The sequence below is a fragment of the Alexandromys fortis genome, unplaced genomic scaffold (genome assembly GCF_014885135.2).
Source record: "Alexandromys fortis isolate MF-2015 unplaced genomic scaffold, M_Fortis_MF-2015_v1.1 scaffold_77, whole genome shotgun sequence".
Lineage (NCBI taxonomy): Eukaryota > Metazoa > Chordata > Mammalia > Rodentia > Cricetidae > Alexandromys > Alexandromys fortis.
In genome coordinates, this window is record NW_026067967.1 from 5,867,443 (window position 1) to 5,883,165 (window position 15,723).

At 42.7% G+C, this 15,723-nt stretch overlaps 1 protein-coding gene across 2 annotated transcripts in view; it reads left to right on the plus strand.

The window, feature by feature from the left end:
* Positions 1-8,924: 8,924 nt before the first annotated feature.
* The window catches only part of Nars2 (asparaginyl-tRNA synthetase 2, mitochondrial), a 72,408-nt gene continuing 65,609 nt past the window's right edge, over positions 8,925-15,723 (plus strand). Inside the window, exons 1-3 of one of the 2 annotated variants that reach the window (XR_007594016.1) lie at positions 8,925-9,295; positions 12,857-12,966; positions 14,002-14,122. Coding sequence is in view for 1 of the 2 variants with exons in the window: in XM_050154526.1 (XP_050010483.1) it covers positions 9,155-9,295; positions 12,857-12,966; positions 14,002-14,122 (372 nt within the window). In the remaining variant the exon portion in view is untranslated. The remainder of the gene's footprint in view (positions 9,296-12,856; positions 12,967-14,001; positions 14,123-15,723) is intronic. The other variant, XM_050154526.1, reaches the window with a different exon arrangement.

Sequence of the window (15,723 nt, forward strand, 5' to 3'; positions counted from 1 at the left end):
TCTCTCTCTCTCTCTCTCTCTCTCTCTCTCTCTCTCTCTCTCTCTCTCTCTCTCTCTCAAAACCTACAGCAATGCCTGCATGTTTTCAAGAAGACACTTGAAAAAAAATAAAAATAAAAACTTACACTTGTGGACATAGTAAGTACCTAAGAAGCCCATGCAAGGAATCTTGGTTCCCTTTCCTGGGTCAGTAGAATACCCCAGCCCATAGACAGTCTCTGTGGCTCTTGAAAGTTAAGAATACTCATTATACATTCCATTTTTTCCTCTCTGAATTTATTTTAATTATACTTTTAACTAACAACTGCATATATTAATAACATAATGGTTGATGAATATTTATGTTGTAGAATGACTAAATCAAGACAATTAACGTATCACCTCATGTTTCTCTTTTGAGATGAAAATGTCTCAGCAATTTCTATGGATACAATACGTTATTCCTTTTTAAAATTATTTTACCTTAGGGGTATTTTGCCTGAGTGTATGTCTGCATACCATGTGTGAGCCAGGTCTTGTGGAAATCAGAAGAGGGTGTTGAATCCCCTGAACTAGAGTTACAGATGGCTGTGAGTCACAGGGTGGATGCTGAGAATCCAGCCCAGGTCGCCTGGGAAAGCAGGCAATGCTCCTTTGGATGTACACCCACAGCAAACTTTTTGAAACATCTGGTAATTCACAATTTTTAATTTTTTGGTAGGGACTACCTTCCAGAACAGCCATGATAATTTATAATCTCATCATTAACTTGCAAGTATCCTTTTTTTCTACATCCTTAAGAATCTTGCTATTTTTTGCCTTTCCAATAAAAGCCATTTTAGCATATATAAAGTGATTGTTCATCAAGGCTTTTATTCTCATTCATGCCCCAATGTTTACTGATGTCGAGCTTTAGTTAGTTAAGCTTAACATATTCAGCTACTTCTATGTCTTCTTCAGGAAAAGATCTATTCCAGTTTTTTGAATATATAAGTCAGGTTGCTTTCTGATTACTGAATTGAGCCTCTTACACATTACAGCTTCTTAAATATAAGGGTTTCAAATGGTCTACTCTGTGCTTTGATCATTTGCTGTGGAGACGCTTTTAACTCGGGAGAACTCCATTTGTCTGCATTTGCCTTTGTTGCCTGTGTTTTCTACCAATGTTGAAACGAAAACAGAAACAAAATCCATTGCCCGGAATGTTGCTATGGAGCCTTTTTCTAGATTTTAGTAGAACATTTTTACAGTTTCAGGAGCTCTCAATATGGCTCCGTGGCCAGCAATGCTGTTGCTCTTGCAGAGAGCTGGAGTTCAGATCCCAGTACCTACATCAGATGTTCCCAAAACCCATATCAGATGTCTCCAGCTCAGGGCACCCAGCGCCCTCTTCTGGCCTCCATGGGCATTGGCACACAAGTGCTCATATACACAACACATACAAATATGTTGCTCATTTGTTTTTTAGACAGTGTGTGTGTGTGTGTGTGTGTGTGTGTGTGTGTGTGTGTGTGTAAGGCCAGAGAGGGCATTGGATCCCTTAGAGCTGGAGTTAGTAGGCAACTCTGAAACATCCAACGAGAATATTGGTAATTGAACTGGGATCCTCTGTAAGAGCAGCAGTCTTAGTTTATTTGAAATAATAAATAGTTGTAAATATTTTCTCATTTCATTTGGTTGTCAGTGGCTTCGCTGTATGCTAGATGGGCATGTTTACCCTCCCTGGGGTTTGTAGACTCTTGAATCTGCAGTTCAATGTCTTTCATTGGTTTTAGAAAACTCTTGTCAAACATTACTGTGTGTGTTGGTTTCCTTCTGAATTTTCAAGAATACCAATTTTTTTTTCACCTTGTATGTTTCGCCCATATGTTTGCCGAGTGGACCAACAAGGCAGAGTTCCCAGATGATAAAGTTCCATAGCCAAACAGGGGCACCCCTTAAAAAACCATCTGCTTTTAGATGTCATGAGTTGGAAAGCTCTAATATGGAACTCTATACAGAAAAAAAATTCTGAGAAACCCAGGTCCTAGCTGTACATGGCAATGTGCCGATAATTTGACAATGGATAACCATCTTGAAGGCATAATAATTAAGATTCCCAGAGTCCTTACACAATAAGTAAAGCAGCCCATGTATCTCCTAAAATGGAACGCTCAAACCAATCGGGAGGAAGACACAATGAGCAGGCAGCAACACAGCGCTCAGCGGTTTCTTGGGGCGTCCTCTGTAACATGCTGTTTCTTCCTCTTCCTCCTTCTCCTCCTTCTTCTTTTAAAAGGGCATAAAAGTAATTTTTCTCAGATGAGTTAATTTTTTAAAGATTTACTAACTTTTCTTTTCATGTGTATGTATGAGTGCCTGTATGAGTATATATGAGCACCTGTATGTAGGAGCCTGTGGAGGCCAGGAGGCATCAGATTCCCTCGAACTTGATTTAAAAGCAGTTTCGAGCTACTTGCTGTGGATGCTGGTAACTGAACCCAGGTCCTCTTCAAGGGCAGTAACTGCTACTAACCGAGCAACCGAGCCATCTCTCCAGTCCCACAATAATTCAAGTTTTTTGAGATTTAAAATTATTTAAATTGTATGTGTATGAGTGTTTGCCTGAATTCATTGTTCCCCCTGCATTCAGGGTCTGCAGAGGCCTGAAAAGGGCATCAGATAGCCAATGACTGGAATTCAGAGGCTTGCAAGACCCAGTGTGGGTGCTGGGAATTGAACCCAGGTCCTCGGCAAGAACAGCAAAGGATCTTAACCACTAAGCCACCTCTCCAGGCTCCTCTTGGTTTTTAAATGCTCCATGTGTACCAAGGGTGAGTGCTGACAGCCTGGGTTCTAGGAAGACCATGCTTCCAAATTTTCCAACGTAAGCACAGCGCTTCCTCAGATTTAGAGCCAGAGACTTCATTATTTACATTATGTAACTAGAGCTGAGCAGACGCCACGTGAGCAGCAACCCTCAGGATAACTGGGGAGCTTCCCTAAGGGACCAGGCATTTCCCAACAGTTCACAGACCCTACAGTCAGCAGCAAAGTCATCCCAAGAGTGGAGAACCGGGAGCTGTCTTCCGAACCTGTGGACAACACCTGGGTGCCTGATTAGAGAAAACAGGTCGCTAATAAACCATTCATCCCTACAACATTATGAACATGTGTAGGACACACTCTTTCTGAAGCATATCTTTTTTGTTCGTATTTTGAGAAATTTTTTGGGGAAAAAAATTTGTCCTTTCTTTTCGATTTCACCCTATCAATGGAAAAAGCTGCAAAATGCAGGTATAATAATAAAAAGACTTCCAAGACACAGCGGGGTTCTCATTACAGATCTGCGTATGCGGTGAGACATATTTTCAAAAGCTACTCGCAACCTTTGAAGTTCTGCACAATTCAAAGGAAAATACGAACACGAGATGACCGGCTCGGATTGTGTTATCTGCTGTGTACAATTTTACTTCTCTGAATTATATTATTTTCTGGTTTGAAGTTTTAGAAGTTAAGCATGCACAAAAAAATATTTGCAAACAGCCAGAACCAGCTTTGAACAAGGCACAGCAATATCCCAAGCTTCGCAGGCTGCTCCAAGGAGATCATCGTAGAGACAAGCGTAGGCCATACAACAAAGGACACAAGAACATAAGGAAATAGGCATTTCATTTTAAAAAAAAAAAAACTACTTTCAAAGAACGACGGGTAAAACAACAAAAGATGTTGGTCTTACGTTTTCAGGAAAAGTGTAAAGAATCTTAATAATATTGCTTAATAACTGGATATTATTTCCAAAGCAAGGGATAAGATTCACGTCGAGGCTGGCTACCCCCCAGCCCCTATGGCACAGCTTGCCCTTGGAAAGGCAACCCACACTGTTGAAGATACTTGCCATTCATTGAACTGAGGCAGTTCATATATCCAAAGACACACCTTAGATCTGCACAGCTCTAATAAGAAAACTGGCAAGACTAAATGAAACCGCTCAATAGAAAATGGGCAAAATAATCAATTCATCCAAGAGTGTTCAGCAAAAATAAACACGGAAATGGATGCAAGAACAAAGATCATGGGAATGCAGATTTAAACTTAAAGTACTAAGAAGGAATAAGTAAGAACTGGGTCTCCACCTTTACTGACACAGATTCATCAAAAAATCTGACAGAGGTCAGAGAGGTGGCTCAGAAGTTAACAGCGCTTGCTGCTCTTTCAGAAGGCCGGAGTTTGGTTCCTGACACCCTAACACCCATATCCTCACAACCACCTGTAACTCCAATTCCAGAGGAACGGACATCGTCATCAGGCCTCTAGGGACTCTGCACACACGATGTGTGTTCATAGACAAGCAGGCATATACATATGCACATAATTTATTTTTAAGTCTGAGGATGGGGTTGGGAATGTATCTCAGTGGTAGAACCTTTACCTAAACACACACACACACACACACTCACACAGAGTGATACATAAAGAGGATATGAAGTAAGACAAAGTTTGGAAGGTGACATTTGGAAAAAGCTGTTTCTTTTTTTGTTTTTTTGTTTGTTTGTTTGTTTTTCAAGACAGGGTTTCTCTGTAGCTTTGGAGCCTATCCTGAAACGCACTCTTGTAGACCAGGCTGGCGTTGAACTTACAGAGTTCCTTCTGCCTCTGCCTCCCAAGTACTAGGATTAAAGGCATGCTCCACCATCTCCTGGCTGGAAATCACAGGCAAAGATTTAAAATCCTATACTATAGTAGTTTCACTCTTGGATATTATTCTCAGGTTAATAATGATGCACATTTATAATGAGTTATATATACCAAAACATTTGTAACAAGCAATCTTACTCTGAAGATCTATGATGGAGAAGCAAACTAAATGTCCATCAATAAAAATGGATACAAAAATCTAGTTATTGCTATGGCTTAGGGGTGGGCTGTCCCTCAAGGGGGGCATGAAAGGATGGCTCCCAGTGGGTGATGGGTAGATGAGGAAGGGCGCTATGAGAAGGGGTTAACTCTGCTGTAATGGAGTGAGTTCATTCTCTAAAGTGACATGTTCTTTTCTGGTTTGAAGCTTGAGGTTCATCATGCACAAAAATATTTACAAACAGCCAGAACCCGACTTGAGCGATGAACAGAGGAATTTCAAACTCTTAAGTTTCTTCCCTGAAGCTCAGCATATAGACTACCCTGTGGTACCAATGGCAAAAATCAACCATGGGCCCCGAACTCTCTCTGGCTTCCTAAGGTGCCATGCAGCCTCTCATCCTCACACATCCCACAGTGATGCCACCCACCATGGTGTGGCGTAATCAAAGGAGACCTCCCCAGAGTTGGAACAGACGGACTCGCTCGACCGTGGGGTTACAGCCTCCCTGACTGTGAGATAAATAGACCTCTTTTCAGCAGACATTACTCAGGATTGTGGGTCGTTTGTTTATTTGTTTGTTCAAATAACCGAAAATAGACTCATGTGGTTACATTGACTAAATGAGATGATACTCGTCATGAAAAAGTACGCGCAAGCTTTAGTACTGCTCTTTCCTCGGGGTGTCTTCTAGGACCCCAGGGAATTTCTGAATCCAAATAGCATCTCAAACCTCATATATAGCATGGATTCTTTTTGCATATGTATGTGGTATGTATGCATGTGTATGTATGTTCACATGTATACATGGACATATGTACATATGTCTTTCTCAGTCACTCTCCGTCTTATATTTTGAGGTAGGGTCTCTCACTTGAACCAAGAGCTTTCTACTCTGGCTAGTCTGGTTAGCCAGCTTGCTTTGGGGATTCCTCATCTCTGACTCCTGGTGCATTGGGATCCCAAGCTGGTTGCCACACCTACACGGATTTGCATGGGTTCTGGGGATCCAAGCACATCACCTGTGAGTCATCTTCCCAGCCTTCTACTGTGACTTTTAGCTCGGTAAGTGAAATGGCTACCAAGTGGACTAACAGACAGATGGCGTATATACCAGGATGGACATACAGAGCAAAGAGATACCCCACGTGAGAGGGCGCAGACTATGTGAGAGTTTATGGTGTTCCTCAGAATGGTATCCTATTTAAAGCCTTCGAAGTGTTTCTGCAATTTTCTGTTTAACATATTTGGACTGAGGCTGACCACAGGTCGACCTAAAATTATAGAGAACAAAACTGAAGATGAATGGAGGAAACTGGCGTAGCTCAAGGCCACGGTAGAGCTGGGCCTCACGGAAACAATGCTGAGTGAACGAGTCACACACGGAGTAATACATTCTGCAAGGTTCTATTTGCATGAGTTCAAATGTAGAGAAAATATAATGTTTAGGCTGCCTATACTTAGATTATTAAACTATAAAGAAAATTTAGAAGCGAAAAAGTTTCCATAATTAGCGGCCCCCGTGGGCAGGAAAGCTGTGTTGGAAAGGTGAGGTAAGCTGGAATTCTTGGCAAGGCTCTTTACGTTGACCCACATTGTGTTGACACAAGTTTCATTTTTATAAATAGTCCTTAACTGCACATTTATGTTTTATGCATTTTTCTTTTATTCATGGAATAATAAAAGCATTTTAAACCCCCCTTCGACCTCAGCAGTGAAAACCCAGGCAATTATTTTCCAATTTACCCCCAAATAATAAGACATAAAATTGACCAGCTTCCCACACTGACCTATTTGCAGTAGACATTATGATCCACGTCCAACCCCAATTCAGGAAACTCAAGTTTCGCAGGTCAGGCAGCTAATTAATAAGTGTCTAGCATTCACTGAACAAAATCAGAATTAGCAGCAGTCTGTCTATTCCAGTTATGGGTTTCCTTATCTGCAGTATTACATGTGACGGTGCTTTAGGATCATATCCCACCAGTGTGGTGATGCACACCTTTAGTCCCAGCACTTGGGAAGCAGATGAAGGTGAATCTTGAGTTGGAGGCCAGCCTATTCTACAGAGTGAGTTCCAGGACAGCCCAGGGATACACAGAAAAAAAAAAAAGATAACTATATCCCTTACATCATAAGATTTTGCTGAACCTCACAAGCCAAGGTTAATAATAAACCTTAAGGTCACTAATGATTGCTATCGTACTGTGTGCTCAACCTGTGTGCTTAGCATGACCTTAAGAGAACAGTATAACAACCAACCTTATTTGCCTTATATTTCTTATGTAATCAGCTTTTCAACCCAAGTTAATGCACAGCTGTAATCTTCAGTTATGGGCCCTTCCATGGTCCTGACCCGTGAGTTATGTCATAATAATCATTTGCTGAGAACAGCAAATGGAATGAAATTGGCCTTATAAAGTGAACATCCACTAGAAATAATGGACACAACATACACTGCTTGATAAACAATGATGTTTGTAATATTGTTTGTTGTCTGGGTTAGTGGGGTCAATTGGAGCCAGTGACTTAATCCCTTGTAAAACTGAATTTAAAAACTTCGCAGCCCTCATTCCTTCTCCATATGATACTCCCTGTGCCTTTCGGTAAACACGGAACAAAGCCCTTTGCTGGGCACGCACAGAGACGCATTCGACAGTCTTCTAGCAGGCACAGATTCAGACCCACACAAGACAACAGAAGACGGGGGGGGGGGGAGAGGGAAGCGGGGGGTTCAAATCTAAAGATACAGTATGAATCCAAATACTGAAGACAAATCAGACTAGAAGACGATATGATTTGATACAGGAAAAGATACAGGAAGAGGCTGGGTCTCAGCGCGGGGCAGGCAGGGAAGGATTAGCTTTCGCTGTGCGCTGTATTAACCACTGCTGGTTTTCCCTTCCACCCACTGGGTTCCCTTTTCCCTGAGATACTGAACAACGATTCTCTGCTCAAAATTCTCTAACTAAGGGAATTTCTAATTCCTCTGGCTTAAGTAGAGGAAGACGGTCTCCCCGAGTCTCAGACTACAGTTCTTAAAATCCAGCGTAGTGAAGAGGAAGAGGAAAGGTGAGACAGAAAACTGATGTGAAGAGAAAATGAGCTTGCTGGTTGTCAGGGGTCTTTGTCTGTCCCACCAGCTGGCTCCCCCCGAAGATGACACAGGTACTTCTTATTAATTATGAAAGCTCAGCCTTAGCTTGGTCTTGTTCCACTAGCTCTTATGACTTAAATCAACCAGCTTTTATTAATCTACGTCTTACCCTGTGGCTTTCCACCTTTCTTTCATTCTGTATGTCCAACTCTCTCCATGTCTGTCTGTGTCTCCTCTGTACCTTTATTATCTCCTCCTACTTCCTCTCTCTGCCTACACCTCCTGCCTAGCTAGGAGCCATCCAGCTCCTTATTAAACCAACCAGCAATATACCTTCACACAGCGTACAAATAGCCCACAACTACTGGCTGCTGGTTTTGCTTTTTTTTTTATTTTGAAGGTTGGGATATCCAATGTAAATTTATACTTTAAGATAAAAGATACATTTCCATAATATTTCTCTTTTTTTTTCCTTTCTCGAGGTTCTAGAAGTGCCCCCAAAGTACTTTTACTGGAGATATTGTCAAGTCTGTCTAGGGAAGAATTTCACACTTATTTCAAGGCCATTCGCCCTCCCAGCAGCTTCTGACATTCTCTTTTGGCAAAATTCTAACCTTCCTCAAAACTCAGCCAAATTATCAACTGTAATTCGCATTTACCTTGACCTCTTACTGTTTAACTAGATAAAGGCATTACCATGCGTTTTGCTGAGTTATGCAAAATTTAATTTTTGCGTAGACCTAAAATGCAGCCGAATATATGAAAAGGTCCTGGTTTTCAGGACAAACAAAAGCAAGCAAAAGAAGGGAAAGACTTGAAGATTCTAACAGGCAACAACTGAGTCTCTTCTTTCTCAGCAAGCTGATACCACAAAACTGTGACTTCAGCAGGCTCCCGCCCACCTCGGCTCTTGCCACACGGTGGGCGTGCCAGCTCGGGAACACAATCACGCATGCTCAGCCTCAGACCACACCTAGCGTGATGACGTAAGGGCGCGCCCGGGGTGACGTAGCCCAGTGCAGCGTGCTTTTACTCTGGCTGCGCTCTCCGGTAGCTCTGGCGTCGGTGCGCGCCGTCAGCACCGTGCTCCACGATAGTTGCACCTTCCGGGATTCCGGGAAGGACGGCGGGGGGGAGGGCCTGCAGGGACGGCCCGGGGCTGGGAAGGAAGAGCCACGCGAGGGCCTGACCTGCGCGGGTGAAGAGGGCTGCTCCGGCGGACCGGCCGTCCCGGCCACGGCATGCTCGGGGCCCGGCGCCTCCTGGGCGCCCTGCGCCTCTGCTCCTCCGTTTCTTGCCCCAGGCCCCGCGCGTCTGTGAGACTGCGCGTGCGGGACGCCCTGGGGGTGCAGGACGCGAGTGGGGAGCGCGTCACGGTGCAGGTGGGTGTGTGGGAAGGCGGCTGGTGGAGCTTGCTGGGCCCGGCCACTAGCTTCACTCTGCGCGGTCCTCTCGGACCCAGAGTGGGCAGAGCAGAGTCGGAAATGAAGGCATCGCCAGTGGCCACGCTTATCGGCGACCGTCCTGTGACCGTTCGCAAGTCGTTCTGTCGATTAGGAGTGCGACAAACAGTTTGTCTGACACCGAGGCGTTGCCTGTAAACTTGTCTGTCGGGCAGGAAAGTTTGAGCGAACACGCCCCCCATTTCTACCTTTATCTTGTAATAGTCGGGGATGTCTTGGCCTGGTTGTTTGAGAGCAGCATCCTGTCTTCCCGTTTTCCTGTTCACCTGGCTGGTAGGAAACACTAGTTTCAAGTGTGTCAACCATCTTCATTGAACGCGATGTTGTCACCTCCCAAGTTCATAATTGAGCCACCCAGTTACAAAAACAAACAAACCACCCCACTCCACCCCCAGTTAAAAAGCTCTCAAATTTACTATTTGTCTTGGGCTACGCTCATAGCTGTCCTGAGTCACAGCTTCATGTGGTCCTTACACATGGGAACCCATGCTTCATCTTTTAGCGACCGCGACTCCTAATCCGAGGCTTCCACGGAAGTAGTACACTAGGAGAGAGTGGAATGTTGTAGCCCGACTAACTCAGGGCTGCAGTTGCCTTGTCTAAGTACCTTGTTAGTTATGGGCATGCCACTATAGTGCCCCCAGCCTCAGTTTCCTCTTATGAAAACGGAGATAATTCTGGTCTCTATTTCGGAGGGTTCTGAAAATTAAACATGATAATGGGTACAGGGCATTTAGACCAGAGGCCTCTGCGTCAATGTTAGCTTCTGTTATTTCTCCTGATAGCATCTGCAGCAACTTTGCTGAGTTCCTCAAAGGGACAGAATAAACCTGGGGGTTCAGCAGTTCTTGACTTGCTAAAACACACTGATTGGTCTCTCTATTCTTTTCGTGGTTTTTTTTTTTTTTTTTTTTTTTTTGGTTTTTCGAGACAGGGTTTCTCTGTGGTCTCGAACTCACAGAGAACCGCCTGCCTCTGCCTCCCAAGTGCTGGGATTAAAGGCGTGCGCCACCACCGCCCGGCTCTCTTAATATTCTTGATGTTGACCAGTGTGACCAAGCTGTTTCTCCTTTCATTTATTTTGGTTTTATACTTGTTCCATGATCCAAATCAAAGTTATCAAAGCCATTTGCTGTATTTATTCATCGATTAATTTGACATGCATTAATGATGTCTTTTGTGTAATGATCCAAAGAAGATTCAAAAACGAACTGAACCTACTGGCCAAGCAAGAGGCTTTTCTTTCCCTTCAGTGCTTAGCCGTATAATGAGGAAACTGCCAGCCACGGAGCACTTGAAATAGTGTCCAAGTGCATGGCGGTGTGTTGTACGTGTAAAATACATAATAACGTTGAAGAGTAAGGAAATATAAAAATAATCTGAATATACTTTTATATTGATTACATGTAAATGGTATTTGGAGCATAATTGGTTAAATAACATGTTACGCATTACCTATTTTTGCTTTTAATGTAGGACAAGGCTTTAAAGATTTAGTTTGTATTCATGTATATGTACATAAATACATGTGTACATACGTATTTTTATGCCATATATGTAGGAGTACCGGTGGAGAGCCATAGAGCTGTCAGATCCCCCAGAGCTGGAGTTACAAGCAACTGTAAGCTTCCTCTGATGATACTATGAACCAAACTTGGGTCCTCTACAAGAACAGAAAGTTCTTAACCTTGGAGTCATCTCTCTGGCTCTATTTTTTTTTTTAATTATGTAGCTCACATGATGTTTTTGTTAGCCCTAGTTTACAGCAGTGCAGTGATTACTAGCGGTGTAAATAAAGAGCTGTAAGGAAACAGGGAGGGAGTCCTGAGCCCTGTGGAGGTCGAGAAGATGTCACCCGCATACGGAGTGTCCTAGAGAATGGTGTCCCCAGGTACAGTAACCAATGACTGGGAAATAGCAGCAGGATGTGTTCCCAGGCAGAAGATGGGGAGACTGTAGCATTCCAGGAAAGCTTGAGGATAAGAATGTGAACTTCAGAATAAGAGCTGTATTTGAGTTCCAAGTGTACTACCTGATAGTTGTGACCTGGATTATCTTTGACATTTTGTCCCTAAAGTCTGCTCATTTCACAAATGGTAATAGTCACTTTACTTAGCTATTGTAAGGATCTGTTAGCATAATACAAAGACTTAATTTAGGACAGAAGCCCATTAAACGTGTTTGCCGTTTACTCTCCAATAAGTAAAAATTAGAGCCTGGTGCTTCGGAAATGACCGTGGACTGAGAACGAGTGAGGTGAATTGCCTTGCCCGTGAAGCCAAAGTGGTTTACACTTCATGCTGTGCAGCTTTGGCCAAAGATCAAGCACTTCCTAGTTACATAGGTGTAGATTCAAACTTGGAGAATAGTTCATCAGCGGTGTGACTTTCAATAAGTCATTAAACATCCTGGAGCCACCGTTTGCTTGTTTGTAAAAGAGGTATGATAATCATCAGGACTTTTAAATAAGGAGATGAGGCAATATATGAAAGAGGGAAACGGGTCTTTAACATAATACATGTTCAGTGGGTAGTGGATATTCTCTAACTTAAAACGTGTGTCGGAGAGACGGCTTAGCGGTTATGAGTGCTTGTCACCCTTCTGGAGAACCAGAGTTTTTTTCCCAGAGCAGCTGAGTTCATTGGCAGAACCTAAGTCGGGAGACTCACAACCCACCTGTGAGTTCAGCTCCCGAGAAAGCGGATCAAAGGTCAAGTGTATCTTTGAGCGTCTTTGGAAACGTTGTTCCCTGTTAACTAGTAGCTGGTTAAACTCAAGTTGAGTGTATAACTGTTACTATGTTAGTAAGCCTCTTGAGTTAGTAAGCATTTGTGCTAGCGTGTACCTGTCCTTTAAGGTAAGACTGTCTTTGGAATTGATGTGTGGCTATGCTTTCCTATAGTCGCAGACTAGCTACATAGTTGAAGTTGGCCTCAAACTCAGGATCCTCCTGCCTTAGTTTCCCAAGTATTGGGATCACAGGTGTAGGCTATTATATTTAGCTTCATGAGACTTTTTTAAGTAACTTTTTTTTTTTGTATGATAGTTTGTCAGTAGAACAAAATCCCATATGGTATTTCTAGTCTAGTGATCTCTCTGAGAATTTGGCAGGAGAAAGGCACCAACTTGAGAATTTTTTTTCTTTTTTTTTGTAATTGAGGCGTGAGGAATGGCTTTGGGAAGCCAATATTAAGGACCCTGTTTATGCTACTTAGGCCCATCACCTTAGTGAAATGCATCCATTTAAAATGAGGAGCTCTGTTAACAAAGGTGGGCCATGAAATAATATCTCACTGTGATAAGAGTCATGTGTAAAACTGTCCGCACATCCAGGTCAGCCCAAAGCAGGCCATGCTCCGCATTTGGCGTGCCGAGGCAAGATGATGGACATGGTTCTCTCATTTAATCTTTTTTGAATGTATAACGAAAATGTAGAAGTGTTCAGTTTTCAAGCTTATGTTGAAGAATCCTTCCTTGCAGGGATGGGTCCGCTCCGTGAGGTCCCAGAAGGAAGTTCTGTTCCTGCACGTCAATGACGGATCCTCTCTGGAAAGCCTTCAGGTTGTTGCCGATTCAAGCTTTGACAGCAGGCGAGTTTGATTTTTATATATATATATTTTCCTTGTTCTTTAGAGAGTTCTTCAATTTTTTTTTTTTTGCTTTTCTAGTGTTCTCGCTTCCCTAGCCGAGTGTTTCCTTTGTCACCTGAATGATCTTTCTGAGCAAATCTGTGAAAGATAGCTCTGAGGAAAAATCCAAATAAACTTGGAATCAAGAGCCTTTGAGCTCTGACGTCTTCCCGTGCTGATATCTTCCGCCTGTGTTTTTCCTCCAGTCGTTTTAAAACTACCTGCACCTCCCTTAACCTGCTATCTTCCAGACCTCACACGTGTTGGCCCCTCTGCCGAAAGACATACAGAGAGATCTGTCTCATTTGTGGTTGTGGTTTAACATCACTGTGGCAAGTGCTTCTCTGCACCCATGGTGGCCTGTGCCCATCTGTCATAGCATGGACACCATGGTTTGGAAATTAACTGTATTCTTATTCGACTCCTTTGACTCTTAGCTCTTTTGAGGTCAGGAACGATGTATTCAGTTTCTGTCCTGAGCTTCTGTCGTGATGGTAGAAAATAGCAAATAATTATTGAATAAATGGAAGGTCTCATTCATCAGATATTAAAACTAATGCCCTTTTGTAACCTCTCTGGAGGTCTTATTGGCTAACTCATATATTAATTTAACCTATCTCTATTCATCTGTAATCACCACATGGCTGTGGCTTACTGGGTAACGTTCTCAGCGTCTATCTCTGGCGGCTCCATGGCTTCTCGCCGACTCCGCCCTTCTTTCTCCCAACATTCAGTTCTGTCTTCCCCGCCTACCTAAGTTCTGCCCTGCTATTGGTCCAAAGAAGTTTCTTTATTCATTAACGGTAATCCCACATCATCTACTCGTTCCCATTTTAACACAGAATTTATTTTTAGAGTCCTGGTACAAGAGAGCATATGCAAATGATTTAACTTAACTATAGATAAATATTTTTGGCATTATACTTCAGTGAGATTTTGATTGAAATGTAGGTGATATGTGGTATCTTTTCTGATCGTAGTTTTTTGTTACTATAGAGAATTGACTTTTGGGAGTTCCGTGCAAGTCCAAGGGCAGCTGGTCAAAAGTCTATCCAAAAGGCAGAACGTGGAACTGAAGGCAGAAAAAATTGATGTTATTGGAAGTTGTGAAGCCAAGGTATGTTTGCTGGTAATCTGGGGGACTGTTTAGTCTACAGAGAAGATGGTACTTAGAGCAGTTTCATTTGTAATTTCCCACATCACTGAACAGACCGCTGAGCCTAGTGTGAAGTAGCACTATAACAATTCCTTCAACTTCTGGGAGCCATGTATTAATATAACTGCATTTCTGTGGGGCCTGTCAGGTTTGCAGTTTATCTTCTAGCATTTGAAATCTTGTTTTTGCTATAATTTTAAATATTTAATGAGCCAAACTATTGTCCCTCGGCTTCTGTTGTTTTTATACTTTGGTTTAGTGTTATTTATTTTTTTAAAACTCCTCTCAATTCCTGATCCCAAATCTAAGACCTCCAGCATGTAAATGGATGTATCCCCCACCCCCTTCCCTAGTGCTGCCGAGAATCATGCCCCACACCCTGCTTTGGGTAAGTGGTACATCCCTAGCCCCGTCTGAGTGTTACTTAACGTTTACAGACGTGAGAGAATCCTGACTCTCTACTAATGGGGCCACAGTTTGCCTTTAGTAAATACGGTACTTGTTTACGTACAACATAAAAAGAAATATTTACCCAGGACGTAAAGAAGAGAGGAGTCTAGAAGCAGTCCACCCGTGCTGTCCTTTTTAAACTCTGCTGTTACCTTTTCATGAAACTTCAGGTTCTGTTTGTAAAGAGGTGTGTCTTCTCAGTGTCTAACATGGGTGTGGCCAGGCCGGAGATGTTTCCAGTGGGAGCCATACTTTCCTCTAATGTTTCCCAAAATTTCTGTGCTAAATGAAAGAAAGTTGTTGTGTCTCCCTCATGCTGTTAGATACCAACAGTAGTTGATACTCAATAAGCAACCCTAATTGATTGTGCTTGTGGCTTGACGACATTGGGGAGAGCTAAATACCAACTGTGTGTGTGTGTGTGTGTGTGTGTGTGTGTGTGTGTGTGTGTGATGTTAGGAAAAGCCGTTTATGTCTGTGATGTTTTGAACTCATGTACCCAAGTGGATTATTTGAATAGTTACATGCTAATCTCTCTAGTTGTAAGAAACTGACCACAAATGGGTAGAAACTTGGTAAATAACAGGCGAGTCTCAGTGGTTGTAAGTAATTTAGCCACTAAGTAGTGAAGCTGGCATCCCCCTAACTCTGGTTTACCTGGTAGAAGGAATTGGCTTACAGTCCATTCTGTTAAGAAATAAAGAAGGTCTGGCTCAGTGAATGAAGGTGCTGATCTCCAAGCTTGATGACCCCAAGTTTTATTCCTGGGACCTGCGTGGTGAAAGGAGAGAACCAATTCCAAGTTGTGCTCTTACCTCTGAATGGTGTGCTGTGTGTGTATGTGTGTGGTGTGTGCATGCATATGTGCGCAGATGGTGTGTTTGTGTGCACGCAAAAAATACATATGTGGGTGCATGCACAGGTGTGTGTTTGTGTGCACATGAAAATACGTGTAATTAATGATTTTTGTTTTTTTTTTAACTTGTTTTTGTTTTTATTAATAAAGAGGGAAGACATCTTAGTTTTGCCCCCAGAACTCTACTGTTCTGGAAACTGGTTCATAAAATGACTTTTGTTGTTTGTTTGGTAGCTTTTTTTCCCTTCTAAACGTC